The following is a 16749-nucleotide window of genomic DNA, read 5'->3' on the forward strand; positions in this document are numbered from 1 at the left end:
GCTGGGGAAGGGGCCAGTCCCTTTTTCAGACCCAAGTAGTAGGCAAGCAGGAGGTGTCACCATTCTGCACTTCTTGGCCTGACCTCAAGCACACATTCATTCAACAAATATTTATTAAGCGCCTCTTTGTGCAAGGCACTTCCGGAGAGGGCGGCCTGCAGACCGGGCCCCGCCCCCGCCCCCGCACTCCAGGAGGTCGGCGCCGCCGGCCCCGCACCCCCATCCCTGCTGCCGGCCGCCGAGCTCCGCCGCAGCCGTGCCCCCTCCCCGTCCAGCCAGGCGCTAGGCGCAGACGCCGCAGCCACACTTGGTGGGCTTCTCCACCTCCTCCGCAAAAGAGGTCCCGTCGCTGCACTCAAAGGTGAACTTCCTCCGCTTCAGCCGCAGGCCCTGGCAGCAGCCCTGCCCTGGACATGAGCCCCGGCACTCCACCCACGACAGCGGGCGCGTGGTCTGGCAGATGGCATAGCCCCTCTGGACCTGGTGAAAGTCCCGGACAGGGGAGCCCCGGCACTCGGACTCTGGATAGGACAGACACCAAGAGAAAGCCTCAGGGCACACCCCGGGGGGCCACGCTGGCCCAGGGGGCAAGGCAGGAGGAGGAGGAGGAGAAGCAGCTCCAAGCACCAGGGCCTCTAGCGCTCAGACTCCACCTCCGTCCCCACCAGACATGCACATGCACGAGCTTCCTCCTGGGCCCACAGTCCAGTGAGTAGGAAGGAAGAACTTTCCAGCTGCCAGGAGCCTCCAGGACAGATTGGGCTGCCAGGTAAGTGGGCTCCGTGCAAGAGGAGGCTGGAGGCTGGAGGCTGGAGGCTGGGAAGGCAAGAACAATAGAGAAGGAATTTGTGCCAGGAGCAGGGGGGGCCTTGGGGACCCTGAAGGTGCTTGAGTTCTGGACTTCTCCCCTTCCCTCTGCCCAGCCTCAGCAGTCTCTATGCCTGCAGAAGCATCTTGGTCACAGGGGCCAGGGAGGGCCTGGGAAAGAGTTCCAGTTCCCAACCCTCAGACTTCCTGCTGCTCCCAGGGGCACAAGGTAATGGGGCCAAGATGTGGGGGTTCGGGCAGGAGCTGTTACCCTGGGCAGTCCCTTCTGTAAGGAGAGACCCCAGCCAGAAGGGGCACTTCCCCGTGTACGGGGGGCTTAGGGCAAGCTGCGCCATTTATCTGGTGATGGGGCTCAAAGCCCAGCCCCATAGCGGTGCAGGAGAGGGGAGGGGGCGCAGAGGGGTTGCCAGGTTGGGAGGAGGAAAAGTCAAGTCACTACTGCAAGTTGTGGAGAGGGCATGTCAGGAGGGGGGCCCCTGACCTTGCTCACACAGCTCGCCCGAAAAGCCAGGGTCACACACACAGTGTGCCCCCTTGGTGGCCAAGGCCTGGCAGTGGCCATGCAGGCACTGCAGGCCCCCACAGGGGTCTGCAGGTGCCCCAGCCTGGTTGCACAGAGCCCCTGAGTACCCATCCTGGCACTGGCAGCTGTAGGAAAGAGCGTCGAGGGGCACACATTTTCCATGGACACACCTAGAGGGGACAGAGAAAAGGTGCTGTGAGAATAGGCTGGAGCCAGTCCAGTCCTAGGGTACCCCACAACCCCAGCCTTGGCGTCATGGGATGTTATTCTGTGCCCAAGAGCAAAGGGGAGCAAAGTGAGATTCTGTGTCCCTGGGGATGCCTTCCTATTAATACAAACTGAAAATTAGAAAAAAATAAAACCCTGTGTTGGGCCACATGTTCCAGTCTGGGGGGTTAAAAATATAGTACATGCAGCAGCCCTCACCCTGGCGATAGGAGCTTGCAGGGAAGGGAAGGAAAGGGAACCCACAGGTGGGGCAGGGGGTGAGGGCTCCCTGAACCCAGCCCAGGCTCACTTGTGGCCATGGCAGGGGCCGTCTGCTGGCTGGTCGCAGTGCAGGCCCCCCCAGCCGGCCTCACAATGGCACACGGGCCCCGGAGCGGCCCTGGGCTGGCAGATGCCGTGGAGGCAGTAGAGCTTTCGGCAGGGCTCACAGCCTGGCACCACGCCCGGCTTCATCCGAGTCTTGGTGAAGTCCTGCAGCTCGTTGTTGATGTATAGGTTTCGGATGCAACCATGGAAGCTGGTGCCGTTGAGGATCTGCCACAGGCGGAAGGCGGCTGAGTTCACATCCACTGGCATCCCTGGGGTGGGCAGGAGGGGGCAGAGCTGGGCCGAGTCAGGCTCAGACCGTGCCTGGCACCACTGAGGTCCACTGGGCATCTGCACAGTGTTCCCTCCCACCATCGGCCCTTCTGTTTCTGCAACCCTGGGCCAAGGTCCTTTGCCACATTGGAGGGTCCAGATTCCTTTCCCGGAAGAAATAGAAAAGCTGCCCCCTCTATGACCAGAGCCCGGGGGTGCCAGGCCTAGCTGTAGCCAGCTGACAAAGAAAGCCCTGGGTGCCTAAGGTCTGGCTGCCGTCATCCAAGGCTCCTTCCTACCCTGTGGGACACCAGCTCTTACCTCCTTACTCCAAAAGCAACAAAGAACCAGAGCCTAGAGCTTTGTCACCTGCTTTTGTGGTCATCACAGCAACCCTCCGAGGTTGGAGAGGCTAAACCCCATCTGGTACTCAGTGACTTGCCCGAAATTGTACAACTAATAAACCGCAGAGCTGGGATTAGAACCCAGGGTTCTCTCCTTCACAGCTGCCCAAAGTCTCGCCAGGGCCCTCTGCAGCACTGAGAAAGCCCCACCGTTGCAGAAACCGGACTTGTCTGGACCTGGAAATGTTTGCCTGCAAAGCACAGAAAGCTACCTGGGAGGTCCTCAGCTGATGCATGGACTCTGAGCCTGGGCCTCCTGCAGCAGCTCTGAGCCTCACAGGGCTCCAAGACTGGGAATGGACCCTGAACACTTGACAAGCCCCTCCTGGCCCAAAGCCAAGAGGAAAGGTACCCACTTTGGAAGACAGCTGGGAAAGGTCCAGGGTCCCCTCAAGGACAGGCCTCAGACTGAACCCAGGTACCCATCGTTCTTGGTCAGCCTGGGCTCCAGGCTGGGAAGGACAATCCACCAGTGGCTTGGGATACCCCCCCAGTCCAGTGGCCTGGGCACCAGCCCTCCTGGCAAGCCTTAGGCCAGAGAGCAACAGAAGCCCCACCTGGAATGGCTGTCCCCATCACGTGAGCCAGCCACAGCCTCTCCTTGGGCCAGGTCCTTACCTCCCACGTAGAGGGGGGCCTCGCTGTTTAGCGTGTAGTGTTTGCCAAAATTGTCCATGGTCATGGGACTGCCTCCATCGATGGAGAGATTCACCATCTGGTCAAAGGTGACCAGCTCAACAGTATGGAACTGCCCATCGTTGATCGTCTCAGCACTGGAAGAAGATGGGGTGCCCCCACCGCAGGGAATGGGCTTCAGTTCGGCCCATCTCTGCCTGGGCCCTTCCCCAGAAAGGCCACTGGTACAGCTGCTGTTTCCCAAGGAATAACATCTCTAAGGGAGGAGGGTATGTAGACCCTGTGGCCTAGGGCCTGGTCCCTCCTGCTTCCCTTCTCGGGACACCCTGGGGAAAGCTGAGCAGTTTGGGGCAGGGGTTTCCAACTTACCATCACTCCCTTCCCACGAAGGAGCCCCCAGTGAGGAGGAGGTGGGATAGGGAAGGCTGGGCCCACTGCTCAGGCCTCGGCCTCAGCCCCAAGCTAGGGCCACACTAGATGGTTCAAATGCCCTTCCCACTCAGGCAGCCCAGGTCCTGGTGGTCCCGATAACCACCTGCTCTTGGCCCGGGAGACCCTGAGGGAGGGTGGGGGGGGCATGATGGAGCCTTACCTGTAGATGGCAGAGCTGGGGTAGCTGCCTGGATCGTAGCTGACACGCACATGACCCTGGTACAGCTCCACTGCGATGTGGTCATTGTCCCCATTGTACAGCAAGATCCCGTTGTCCTCTGCCGTGGAGACCTGAGGGGCGAGGGCAGTCTGTCTACCCCAGCCCACACAGCAGTGGCACGGGTAGGTGGGGCAGATGGAGGACCCACATTTGGAAGAGGAATGCTGTGTGCAGAGTGGTCCTCCCCTGACTACCCAGCCTGCCCAGGGGACACCTCCTCCAGGGGATGCTGACAGAGGCCAATAGCCCCTGGGCTCAAATGCCATCCACTGCCAGGCTGGCCAGGGCTGCAGAGAGAAGGCAGATGGACCAGCTGAGGCCTGGAAACTGGGTGCTGGAGGGGCAAGTAAGAGACCTTAGGGCTACCTGCCCAGAGAGGAAAGTCTGATGGCTGTGGGGTAGCCTGTTCTGTGGGCCTCTGGGAACCACCAAGAGGACAAGTGTAAGGAAGGCTAACAGCCACGACCACCCCAGCCTGGAAGGAGCCACTCAAGAGGTAGTGCCTGCCTCTGGAGCTGTGCAAGCAAAAGCTGGAGTTACCTGGGGAGGGAGATCTCTCGCCGATGCTGTAGGAACCCTGAGCCTGTCTTGTCCCTCTTCCCCCATTTCTTCTGGTGAAGAGCCTGACTCCCTGGTCTCATAGGGCTGGCACAGGGCCCAGGCTGGGCCCATCATATCCCCCCTCTCGCTGGACTCTGTGGCCAGGCCAGGGATGGGCATGTGGCTGAAGGCAGGCCAATCAGAGATCTGCCCTGCGGCCGTTGATTGCTGTCCTACCAGCTGACAGGGCAGAGCCTGCGACAAAGGGGGGTGGGCAGTGGGGCAGACTTCCCCTAAGGAGGGGCCTGAGGCCGTGGCTGAGAGGGTTTGGGGGAATTTTATGTTGTTGAGCAGTTAGGCTAGCTGCATTCTCTCAGTGTAGACCGTGCACGTGGGCAGGATTTGGGAAAGGTGATGAAATAGGGGAGGCATAGTAAGCACGCGGGGAGGCTGAGGAGCTCTGTGAGCAAAGGAGAAAGAGACATGACTGCTGGGGTGGGGAATGCAGGAGGAAGAGTGAGCTCGCCAAAGAGGACACACAGACTTTTATCATCTTAATGTGATGTGCACCCTCCCCTCCTCTGCCTCCCCAAAAACTGTTTGGCAAACAGTGCCCTTCAAGCGGGATGTGCTTTTTGCCCTCCACAAACTGATGTTCGGAGATGAAATTCAAGACAGGAAACAGCAAAATAAGGGCCCCAGGGCCAGGAGGCTAAAGATACAAGGCCGGAGCTGAAGCCTGGGGCCAGCTCCGGCCGTGTCCCAGCCACGTGGAGTGTGCAGCGCTGAAGGCTGGCGCTGAGGAGCCCGTGAGGGTGGCAGGAGAGGATCCAGCTGCCTGAGACCACTCCCCCACCCCCTTCCCTGATCGGAGATTGCTTTTGTGACCCAATAACCTTCCCACATCTGCTGGACCCATATCCAAAGAGTTTTGATTACACAGGCTCCTCCCAGTTCTCCGGGGCAGGGATGCCCCCCCACCCCACTGCTCTGACCTGCCCGACTCCCCTCTGCGACCGGGCACCCTGGGCGCGCACCTGCAGCGTGATGTTGGCCCGGGGCCAGTTCTGCAGGTCGGTGAACTGCAGGTAGGTGTCCCGATCCACAAAGTTGACACTGAGCAGCTTCTCGCACTCGGGGCCGCCGAAGCCTGGGAGGCACTGGCACACAGGCCCACTGCCCTGGTCCACGCAGTTGGCCCCGTTCTGGCACTCAGTCCCCTCGCAGGGGCTTCTGGGGGCGGGAGGAGACTCACAGAACTGCCCGCTGAGAGGGGAGGAGATACAGGTCAGAGAAGGCCGGGCAAAGGGGCAAGGCGACAGCTTTCTCTCCCACAGTGCTAGAGAGAAATTCGCTGGACATCTTGGGGAAGTGGATCCTTAAAGCAACAGAAGATGCTCCTAAAGAACACTTTTCCCGAGAGAACTAGGAGCCGGAAGGATACCGCAAACAAGGTGAGAAACCGGTGTGGTCCCTGGAACAGCATCATCGCTATCCCCTGGGCATTTGTCAGAGATGGAAAACCTGAATCTGCTTCTTAACAAGATCGTGTGCAGATCAAAGTTGGAGAAGCACTCATGGCTCATGGCAGTCAAGTCTGCTAGCAAATTTTACTATTGCCCATCTTACAGGAAAAAAACAGACACAAGCAAAAGAGTGAAGACGCAAATGACTAAAGAAATAAAAGAGGGGACAGGACTACCAGCAGGGAGTTCTGACCCACACTACACCCACAGCACCAGTGTTCACAGCAGCCGAGAGCAGAAACAACTCAAATGCTCTCAGCGGATGAATGGATACACGAGTGTGGTCTGTCCGTACAATGGAATATTACTCAGCCACAAAAAGGAATGAAGTTCTAATGCATGCTGCCACATGGATGAAGCCCCCAAACAGGATACCAAGTGAAAGAAGCCAGTCACAAAGGACCACAGATTGTGTGATTCCATTTAGAGGAAATATCCAGGATAAGCAACTCTATAGACACAAGTACTAGATTATTGGTTGCCTGGAGCTGAGACTGGGGTGGGGGGTGACAGATAAGAGGTATGGAGTTTCTGTCTGGAGTAATGAAAATGTTGATTATGGTTAATAGATGCACAATTCTGGTAGTATACTACAAGCCACTGAATTATATACTGAAACTGGGTAAATTATAGGGCATGTGAATTATAGCTCAATAAAACAGTTAAAAAAAAAAAAAAAGACCCAAGCAGAGCCTGGGACGTGGGTGTCCAGAAGGAGGGCAAGTACCCCCCCAATCCCAACCTTTCAGAGAAGTCCAGCTGTGAAGATAAGTGACCTTTATGCCAGGAAGTGTCTTCAGAAAGGTGCACTGGGCAGGTATGTGGTGGGCACTGGGCAGTAATCTGTACCCACCTCCCACTCCCTCCACCAAACAGTTTAGGAACCCCGTGCTTATGGTCTGAGTGATTAGGGGACTTTCCCCAAGGCCACACAGCTGGGGATGGCACAGCCACGGTTAGAACCCCAGGATCCAACTTCCAGACGAGGACCCTTACTCCCTCCCTTCAGCTATGCTTGGGGGCTCCTGCCAGCCCCGGGGCCACTCACCTGTAGCCCTCCGCACAGAGGCAAGAGTAGCTGTTGACTTCGTCCACACACTGGGCCCCGTGCCGGCAGCGGTGGTCCCTGCAGTCATCCTGGTTCTCACTGCAGTTGTCACCTGCGTAACCTGGTGCACACTCACACCTGGGAGGCGACCAGGGGTGGGGGGCGGTCAGTCCCTCACTCAGTCAGGAGCCTGTGGGGTCGGGGGCCATGTGTGGACAGAGAACCCCAAGGCCCGTGCGTCTATGGGACAATCAGGAGGTCAAACAGAGCCCCGGAGAGAAAGCTGCCCCCCAGCCCGTCCTGGGACCCTTTTCTGGTACAGGAAGGGAGCTCTGTGTGGGCCTCTGTGTGGGGGCAGGTTCTGGGCTGGGAGGTTGGACATCCAGTGGCATGAGAAGGGGATCTTGTCATGGAGGACCCACCATGACCACTGACAGCACATCCAAGGCCAAACTTCAGCCCTTCTCGACCTGCCCAGCTGCTCTCCAGAACAAGGCCCTGAATCGTAGGGCTCAACTAGCTCTCTTCTCCAGCCTCCCCAACTCCACCAGACCAGCCTCCTGGCCTTCCCCCCCGGAAAGCTAGTGCCCCCGCTCAGGGACACCAGGCCAGCCCCCAGCCTGCCAGCTCTCACTGTGCCGCACTGGTTACCTGGAGATCAACTATTTGCCTATCAAATAAGGAGCACACTCCACCTACTTTTCAGTCACAGCCTTGCAAGATGCTCCCTGTCCTGCTCCCCCCACATCAGGCCCACCCTGTGGTCAGACAGGTCTCCACTGTCAACAACCCCCAATCCACCAGCCCTTCCCTACCTTCACACCTATTGATTCTGAAACATCCCCTTCTCTCTACCTGCCTCAGTTCAACCTGGCCAATACCACACCTCCTCCAGGAAGCCCTCCCGGCTGTCATCAAGGGATCCCTGTTGGAAACTCTTCCAAACTAAACCGCAAACTCCAAGCTCAATCACACAACCTGTCAGGCAGGTGCTCTACTCCTGCCTGGATGTTTTTATTCATTCCCAGTTTTTCAAGCTGTAAGGAATACTTTTCTACCCAATAAGAATATATACGTGTATGTACATGGACACACACACACACCTAAAGCCAATTTCATGCCACAATACTCCTTACTACATAAAATGACATGATACTCGGATACTTTCTCTTTTTTAGGTCTTGTTTTAAGATTTTATTATTCATGAGAGAGAGCATGCGAGCAGGGGGAAGAGCATAGGGAGAGGGACAAGCAGACTCCACACTGAGCGCCGAGCCTGACATGGGGTTCGATCTCAAGATCCCGAGATTACGACCTGAGCCAAAACCAAGAGTCAGACACTGAGCCAGGCAGGTGCCCCTCTATTTTAATTTTTACTGTTAATCTTGACACAGCCTAGGGATCATAATCCACTGCTGGGGCTAGAGCTGCAATTGGAACAATGTTGCAGTAGCTAAGCCTCCGCCCACATTTACATTCACTCCTCCCCTCCCTCACTCATTCAGTGAATGTACTGAATACCTGCTGAGTTCAGGCACAGCTGAGTTAGTTCCATCTTCCCTCCAAGAGGGGAGGGATGCGGGGCAGTCCTGCTTTATTCCACCACCTGAGGTCCAGCCCCTCCAAGCAGCGGGCATACCCCTTCATTTGCCACTGCCCCTTGGTCTACCGTGCCACCCCAGCAGCTCACCCACAAGTGCAGCATCTTTGCCGCCTTTGGATGGAGGCTCCCATGCACCCCGCAGTCTCCAACTGGACCTCAGTAACCCCTCCTCTTGCTTCTTGCCATTGTCCTTGGGCAGCTCCTGCTGGACGGTGGGCTCTGAGAGGCTCCACTCCCCACCCTGGCCTGAGTGGCTGGGGTTGGGTCCCTCAGCCACAGGCCTCAACCCTGACCACCTGTGCTGTCCTGAGCAGTGGAACAGGGGTCCCAGAACCGGGACTATGTTTACAAAGCTGCAATGGAAACATTTTAAAAGCCCATGACTTTCATGTAGTCTTCAGGTGACAGTGCACTTCCATATAGGCCAGTAACAAAGATGGCGACAACAGTCAATGACCTCTTATCCAAACCTCCTGGGCAAAACCACCAGATAGGTTTTGCAATTCTGAAATTTTGGCATTTTGGAAAGGTTATACAATGCCTAAAGCATTATGTAACACATCAGTGGGCTCTGGGGCAGCCCCTTAATTAAACTTGTTCACATTTCTGTAGCAAGATGTCCGTATGTTCGCACTACACGGCAAGAATAGTGACCGTAAGTAGCTTCATAATAGTGGGCGTCAGGTCTTATTACCAAATACGTTCAGCTCAGACCAGATTTTGCTATCAAACGGGCTTTTGGTTTTCAGAGTTTTGTGCATTTTGTAATTGGGGAGGAGAAATTGTGGATCTGGAAAGATAAGAGCCCTTCATGGAGCACTTATCAGATGTCAGACTTGGAGCAAAGCACTTTCCATGCATTTGCTCATCTGACCCTCACGGCCACCCCAGGAGGAAGCTACAGGGGCGCCCGCTTTGCAGAGAAGACTGGCTCAGAGTGGTCAAGGCATCCAGTCAGGGTCCGGCTGTAAACCCAGGTATGGCTGCCCAAAGCTGCGCCCACCACCACCCTGTCCCCGCACTGACTTGCAAGAACCGTGTGTAGCCAAGACCAAACCCACTTGACAAGTAAGGAAATAGAATGGGGACAGCAGAGGGGAGGGGACTTGTCTGGACCTGAAAACGGGCAACACTGACCTGGGCCCGTCTGGAGTCCCCACACACTGGGCCTCGTGCTGACATGGGTTCAAATCCGGGGAGCAGAAGTCCACCAGCTGCTCACAGGCCCTTCCTGGGGAAAGGAGGAAGAAGAAGGAGAGAACTTCCCCCAGGCTCTGCCAGGCAGCTGGCCCAGCAGAAACCTCCTGCAGACACTGAGGGAGGGCCCTGGCCCTTCCATCCCCGGGAACGGGGCTCAGGGCATGAGACCCCACCACACTTACCCGTGTACTGCAGGGGACACCGGCAGCTATAGTTGCCCACGCCGTCCACACAGACACCCCCGTTGGCACAGGGGTGCTCCACGCAGTCGTCCGTATTCACCTCACAGGTTGGTCCTTCATAGCCGGTGGGACAGGAGCACCTTGGTGGGGGGGGCAGGTGAGGAGAGCAGGGCAGGTGGGCCCGGGCCAGGGCAGTGGCCTTCCTGAGGCACCGGTGGAAGCCCGTGCCCACCGGTGACTACCATCATCCCAGAGCTCTGGTCCCTTCTCCGGGCCAGGCCCTTGTTAGGTGCCGGGGTTAGAGTACATCAGACAGCCCTGCACTGTGGGGGCTCACTCACAGTCTAGTTGGGGAGACAATGAGGAGACAGGCAACCAGACAAGAGTTGGGGAGTACCGGGATGGTGCCGCACAGAGGCTGGGGAGGGTGGACAGAGGCCGAGGACACTTAGCTCATACATCAGGGATGGGGCTAGAACAGGGCTGGGGGGGAAACAGGAGCCGGCTCGTGGAGGGTCCTGGAAAGCCATGGTCTTCCAGCCAACATACACCCTTCCCCAGGGGGCACTGGGGTCTTCCAAATGATAGGTGGGTCAGAGAGGTCTGAGAAATTAATTTCCAGATCTTTAAGCTCTGCACAAACGCTTCCCTGAACACACCTACCCAAGAGCTTCAGAAACGCGCACACACACCTCCCAACCTGACTGTGAGCTGGGACGTGCCTGGAGCCCAAAACCCTCGGGCACCAAATAAAGGGACAATTAGGAAGGTCGAGGTTTCCAAAATGACTGGACAAACGCTTTTGCAAGAGGTTCCAGTTCTGTGCATTAAAAATCACTGAAGGGCGAGCTCACGGGATGGTCAGCTGATCAAGCATTAAAAATAACTTTTGAGGACAGATCAATCTGGGGTTTTTGGCATATAAACTCGAAAGGGTTTCAAATAATTGAGTGACGTGCTACAATAAAACTTCTAATCCCCATGACTTATGTGCACAAACTTTCTCAGCGTTTCTAGCTGTATACATATTTTTAAAAAAGGAACATATTGGCTGCTGAGCCTTCTCTCATTCTGTCCTATTCACCCCGGAACACAGGAACCAGTTAGAAGAAAAGCACAAAGAGCTCCACCGAGCTCATTAAGAGTCCAGTAACATTTTACTTTCATGTATAATAATTATCAATAAAATTTGGTGCTAGAGTTATGTTCTGATCAGTTGTATATTATTGACAATTGTAATAACACCTCCGCAAAAGAAACTTCATCAGAGGTTATGGTGACAAATAAATATCTATAAACTTACATGCCCACGTTGGTGGCAGACAAGTATGGCAGTGGGCTCAAGAGCATACTCTAGCAACAGGACATAGACATTGGAAGAGAAATGGAGGTGGGGGTGAGAAGTAAAATGGAAATACTAGTTCGAGGAGGAAAAAAGGAGGTAAAATGTTGAAGCTATTAAACAGGAGCTTGTTGGTGTGGTTTTAAAAAATGGTATCGAATTGCTGTGCTATTCAGATTCCACTGGAAAATGATAAAAGTGAGCTAAAAAGTGGTTTTATTTTTAAATATTAATATTTACAATATCCTGGAAATTACCTCCTTTGCAATAAAAAGTTCAACTTACACTGAAAAATGCTAGCTGTCACTCTAAGAATGTGTGAGAGGGGATTTGGTTTAAAACACCTGTTTGGTGGGGGGATGTGAACAAAAAGGTATGAAGCACAGTTTCAGGGCCCATCCTCCAGCGGGGAGGGGGCTGCCCCAGCTGCACCTGCCCTCCGCCTAGCAGACGTTTCTGAGGGGTCCTCTCAGCCCCCCAGGCTCCACAGAACCACCCGCACCCCAGGAGTCTAGCAGAGGAGGGGCCTGGAGGGAGCTGCCGCCAAAGCCCAGAGGAGGACTGACGGACGGAGCCTGTTTGAAGGACGCTGTTTCCAAGGTGACGGCCTGTGAGAGGCTGTTTAGTGTTTTATTTTTTACATCTGGCAATCTGGGTTTGCAGAGACAGGTTTGGCTGTTCCTGCCAAGTAGACTCAACATCATTTTCCGAAGAGCGGATTTGTTCGGCTGGCAGTTTATTTTCAGCAATTAAATACTACATATTCCTTTGAAAAACTGGGTCCAGGAGAGCTCTGGGAAGGTGGGGGGCTCACCAAGGGGTCCTGGGGGAAATCAATGGGGGGGGCTTACGTGGGAAGGTCAGACAGGAGTCAGGAGGGCTGGCCCTTCACGGAGTCCAAGGTGGGGTGCACAACGGCTGCCCAGGTGTGACCAGTGTGACCCAGAGACCATGGGGGGCCCCAGATGGCGCACCTGGGACTTGCTCCCACCTCTGGGAAGGCCTCCCCACCAAGGAGCTGGCTAGGGGCCCTGCCTTCAGGGAGCATGGGCACAGCAAGCTGATTTTGACTTCCAGGCGGAGGCCTTGGGGGTTAGTGGAGATTAAGGGGGTGTAAAACACCCCCGAACTGCCCCTTAACACTGCCACCGCATAGGCCCTTGGCCATGGACTGCCAGGGCCATCAGAAGACCCTCTGGCCCCCGGCATGGGCAGGGAGAGGCCTGGGGCAGGACCGGGTAGCACAGCTCCAAGCCCCAGCCCCGCGGGCTGCTGTGAGACTCGGCAGGACCCATCTCTCGGGGCTATAGGGGCCCGGCCTGCGTAGGCATGGAGGGTCTCTAGGGAGTGCCTGCCCCTCCCCAGCGCAGCCCCACCTCGTCCTCCAACACAGGGAGGCCGGGGCCATCCCACTGGGAGGAGGGAGGCACGAGGCTTGGCTGCCGGACCATCAGCACCCCGCCCACCAGGGTCCGGCCCCTCCAGGCAACTCACATGAACCCGGCATTCTCGCCCTCCTGCGAGCGGCAGGTCCCGCCGTGGCCACAGGGGCCGCTGGAACAGCTGTCCAGGGACACCTCGCAGTTTCGGCCCTGGGGGGCAAAGTGAGTGAGGACCTCAGAGAGACCCAGGGATTGGTGTGAGCCAACAGAGACAGCCAGCCCCCTCGGCAGCATGCCTCCCTGGCCCGGGAGCTGCCTCTCCTGCATTCGCTCATTCACATGCTGGGTCACTGAGTAAACATTGCCTCATGCGCCTGCCCTGTGCACCGCGGGCACAGGGGTGAACAAGACAGCCCCCCGCGGGGCCCAGCCTCCACTCACCTTGTAGCTGCTGGAGCAGGCACACCTGTACACCTCAAGGGGGTCATTATGGCAGGTGCCCTGGTTCTGGCACGGGCTGGACAAGCAGGGATCACACTTGGCCTGGACAGCCAGGGCGGGGGGACCTGAGACAGGGGGCAGGTGTCAGGGCCGAGGAGGGCAGGACAGCCCTCAGGGAGAGTGGTGGAAGTCCTCTCCCCAAGGCGGTTTGCGCCCTCCCTGTTTTTCCTCTCGGTCACGTTCACGCCCTCCTTTCTCAGCCCACCTCCCCAGCCTCCGGACCGGCCTCTATAAAGTGAGGTTAATCACAGCACCTGCCTCGGGGGCCATGAGGACTAAATAAGCTAATTGAGAAGCACTTAATGGGCGGGCGCTGGACACCCACGGAGCCCCCACGAGGTGGTCCGGGCAAAGTCGCCGGTGTGAGGGCGACACAATCACTATGACTGAAGGCGGCTCTGGCTCCCCACCCAGCCCCGTCACAATGAGCAGGAGACCGTAGCCGGCCACCTCGGCAGGGAGGGGACACGGCTCTGGGAGGGCCCGTGCTTAGGTGGGAAAAGTCCATTTGCCTTCAAGTTGTTTCTCCCCGAGGCTGAACGGGGAAGGGCCCTTTCCCGTCACCACAGGCAAGACCTCCTCCGGCCCCTCCAGGACTCACGGGTCCTCTTCCCCGAACCTGGAGGTGGGCTGGGAGGGGCATGAGGACCTCATGAGAATAAATAGAAAACCCAGCCGGTAAACTCAGGTTTCCACTCAGGCCTCCTTCTAGAAATGGAGAGATATCGGTCCTGCTGAAGAGGTGTGAGCATTAAGAGACACACTTTTCAGTAATAACTGGAAGGAAGCATGAGCGGATTTCCCGGGTACCGCTGGGATTCCGTTTCTTCATCTGGGTGCTAGTTCCCTGGTGTGTTCAGTCTGTGAAAATTCAGGGACCCCCTCTACTTATGATCTGTGTACCTTGCTGTTATGCATGTTATATTTCAACAACAAAAAAATTAATTTACCAATACCATCTACTAACCATTAAATACTGAGCCAATGTTCTGCTCCCAACAGCCGAGCCACAGGTCAGGCCCCCCTGAACGGTTACCCCATTGACAGCCTCCTTCATGCCAGGTGGCCATTAACCTCTGGCTGTCAGTTTCACTTCCGGTGGAGGTCTGTGAGCTTGCAGAGGGCAGGGGCTGGGCCCCCAGCCGGCCCTGGGGCAGCCCTCAGCCACCTCCCCTGGCTCAGCGGGGCTCCCGGGCCATCAGTCAATCAATCAACCTCTGAAGGAGTATTTACAGACGCCCCGCGTGAGGCAGCTTCAGAGCAAAGCATGTCCGAGTCCCAATCATGCTCAGGCCCCGTGTTTCAGCAAATGTCAGGAGAGTGGCCGCTGGGTCCAGGGGCTCAGGGTGGAAGCTCATTGCAGCGCACGAGTCCTACCAAAGGGAGGCCCGAGCACTCCTGCTGCTGAGAGGCTGGGAGCTTCCAGAAACACTGCTGCTATTTTTATTTTCCTTACGTAACCCCAGGGAGGGATTAAGGCTCTCACCGCCCGAGATGTTCTGCCTGGCTTTTCTCATTCGCTGTACGCCAGGACCAGAAGGGAGCATGCTAACAAGCAGCAGGTGCTTCATTCCTGCCACCTGACCCCCCACTCAGCCAGTCACCACGGGGACACAGAGGCCCCTGGAAGGCCCTGCCAGGATTAGGTGGGTCCCGTGGGCCCCCAGCAGCAGGTGGTGGGGACGCAACCCTGTACCTACCACCCCCGCCCCCAGCCGCCGTGCTCATGCTCCTGGGCTCACCTTGGCATTCAAACTTCTTGGCAGGCGTGGTGAGGAGCAGCTTGCCCTCCATGTCCGGGGGCCCCGCACAGCGGGCAATGCCCGGTTCCTTATAGCCGGTCTTCACCCAGCCAGACAGCCAGCGGAGGCGGCAGTCGCAGTACAGAGGGTTGGCCCCGATGGCCCTGCATCAGAGAGCAGAGGGCAGCAGTCTTCCGTAATGGGCTCCTTCGCCCACTAGGCACTGAGCTTGCCGGGCCCTCAGCCAGGGGCGGGCAGAAATCCTACCAGCCCCCGTGACGTGAGTCTCTACGGCGCAGCCGGCGCTGTTCCAACACTTCCTATGTGTTCTCTCTCTCTCTTTCTTTTAAAGATTTCATTTATTTGACAGAAAGAGAGCACAAGCAGGGGGAGTGGAAGAGGGAGAAGCAGGCTTCCCGTAGAGCAGGGAGCCCGATGCGGGACTCGATCCCAGGACCCTGGGATCATGACCTGAGCCGAAGGCAGACGCTTAACGACTGAGCCACCCAGGCACCCCTAACACTTTTTTTTTTTTTAAGATTTTATTTATTTATTTGACAGAGACATAGCCAGAGCAGGAACACAAGCAGGGGGAGTGGCAGGCAGAGGGAGAAGCAGGCTTCCTGCAGAGCAGGGAGCCCAATGCGGGGCTCGATCCCAGGACCCTGGGACCATGACCTGAGCCCAAGGCAGACGCTTAACGACTGAGCCACCCAGGCGCCCCTTTATGTGTCATCTTCGCAGTCCTCCCCACAGCCTGCTCTCCCCATGGCACATGTTGAAAGAGGCTCAAAAGGGTTGAGCACTTGCCCAAGATTGCACAGAGAAAGGGGGGAGGTGGGATTTGAACCAGAGCTGTTGAGGCCAGGGCCAATCAGTGCATTGCCTCCAGAGTGCATGGCGGGGGAGGAGCCCCCATTTCCTGCTGGGATGAACCAGCTGCTTTCCCACGGCCCTGCAGCCCCACGGTGTAAGCTTTCTTCTCCGTCCCCAACAGTGGGAATCGAGCCTCACGGGGACGAAGCCATTTCCCTGGGGTCACGCAACTAGTGAAGGCAGCCCCGGGCTCCAGACCCAGGGCGGTCTGACTCTGAAGTCCACACTCTTTTATTTTTCTTTTCATTTTTAATTAAACAAGGAGCACATGGATGCACTCTCATTGTAAACCACTTCCAAATCCTGCCAACAAAAGTCTCTGCCTCACACGATGTGGGGAACTAGGTACTAAGTGCCACTGAATTATACACATTAAAATGGTTAATTTTATATTAAGCGAATGTCACCTTAATATTTTTCAAAAAGGCCCATTCCTATAACTCCGACGGCAGGGAGTTTTGTGGTATCTATCACATCACCCGTGCAGTGGCCTTTTGACCTAGCGATTCTGTTTCTGGAAGTTTATCGCAGATACATCTGTGCAGGGGTATTGATCACAGCCTTGTTTCCAAAAGAATGAAAGAAATTACAATACATCCACATTACGAAGAAAGGCTGCCCCCAGTGTCCCTACCAACCACAGAAGGACCTGTGGTCACACAGTCACCACACCCAGGCTTGTAGCCTTCTGGTCTCTCCCATAGTTACACCTAGGGCTTTTTTTAAAAATTAGTTTAATTCAATTAATTAACATATAATGTATTACTGGTTTCAGAGGTACAGGTCTGTGATTCATCAGTCATCATTCCATCACGTGCCCTCCTTAATGCCCATCCCCCAACACCTAGGGTTCTTCTTCACAAAGTGTATCCCCCTCCTGCACATCATTACCGAGCAGCTTCTTGTCACTAAGTGGCACGTCTTGGAGATCTTTCCAGGTCAGCAATAAGGGATCCA

At 56.3% G+C, this 16749-nt stretch overlaps 1 protein-coding gene across 1 annotated transcript in view; it reads right to left on the reverse strand.

Moving 5' to 3' along the window:
• Positions 1 to 246: 246 nt before the first annotated feature.
• The window catches only part of SLIT1 (slit guidance ligand 1), a 163263-nt gene continuing 146760 nt past the window's right edge, over positions 247 to 16749 (reverse strand). The window contains exons 26-37 of the mRNA XM_035026232.1: positions 14917 to 15080; positions 13115 to 13239; positions 12786 to 12883; positions 9946 to 10089; positions 9705 to 9794; positions 6965 to 7102; positions 5428 to 5656; positions 3791 to 3921; positions 3181 to 3335; positions 1869 to 2157; positions 1310 to 1521; positions 247 to 521 (exon numbers count right to left, since the gene is read on the reverse strand). Of these exons, the coding sequence (XP_034882123.1) occupies positions 283 to 521; positions 1310 to 1521; positions 1869 to 2157; positions 3181 to 3335; positions 3791 to 3921; positions 5428 to 5656; positions 6965 to 7102; positions 9705 to 9794; positions 9946 to 10089; positions 12786 to 12883; positions 13115 to 13239; positions 14917 to 15080 (2014 nt within the window). The 3' untranslated portion in view covers positions 247 to 282. The remainder of the gene's footprint in view (positions 522 to 1309; positions 1522 to 1868; positions 2158 to 3180; positions 3336 to 3790; positions 3922 to 5427; positions 5657 to 6964; positions 7103 to 9704; positions 9795 to 9945; positions 10090 to 12785; positions 12884 to 13114; positions 13240 to 14916; positions 15081 to 16749) is intronic.

Source organism: Mirounga leonina, unplaced genomic scaffold (assembly GCF_011800145.1).
Source record: "Mirounga leonina isolate KUSES-001 unplaced genomic scaffold, KU_Mleo_1.0 Mir_114, whole genome shotgun sequence".
Lineage (NCBI taxonomy): Eukaryota > Metazoa > Chordata > Mammalia > Carnivora > Phocidae > Mirounga > Mirounga leonina.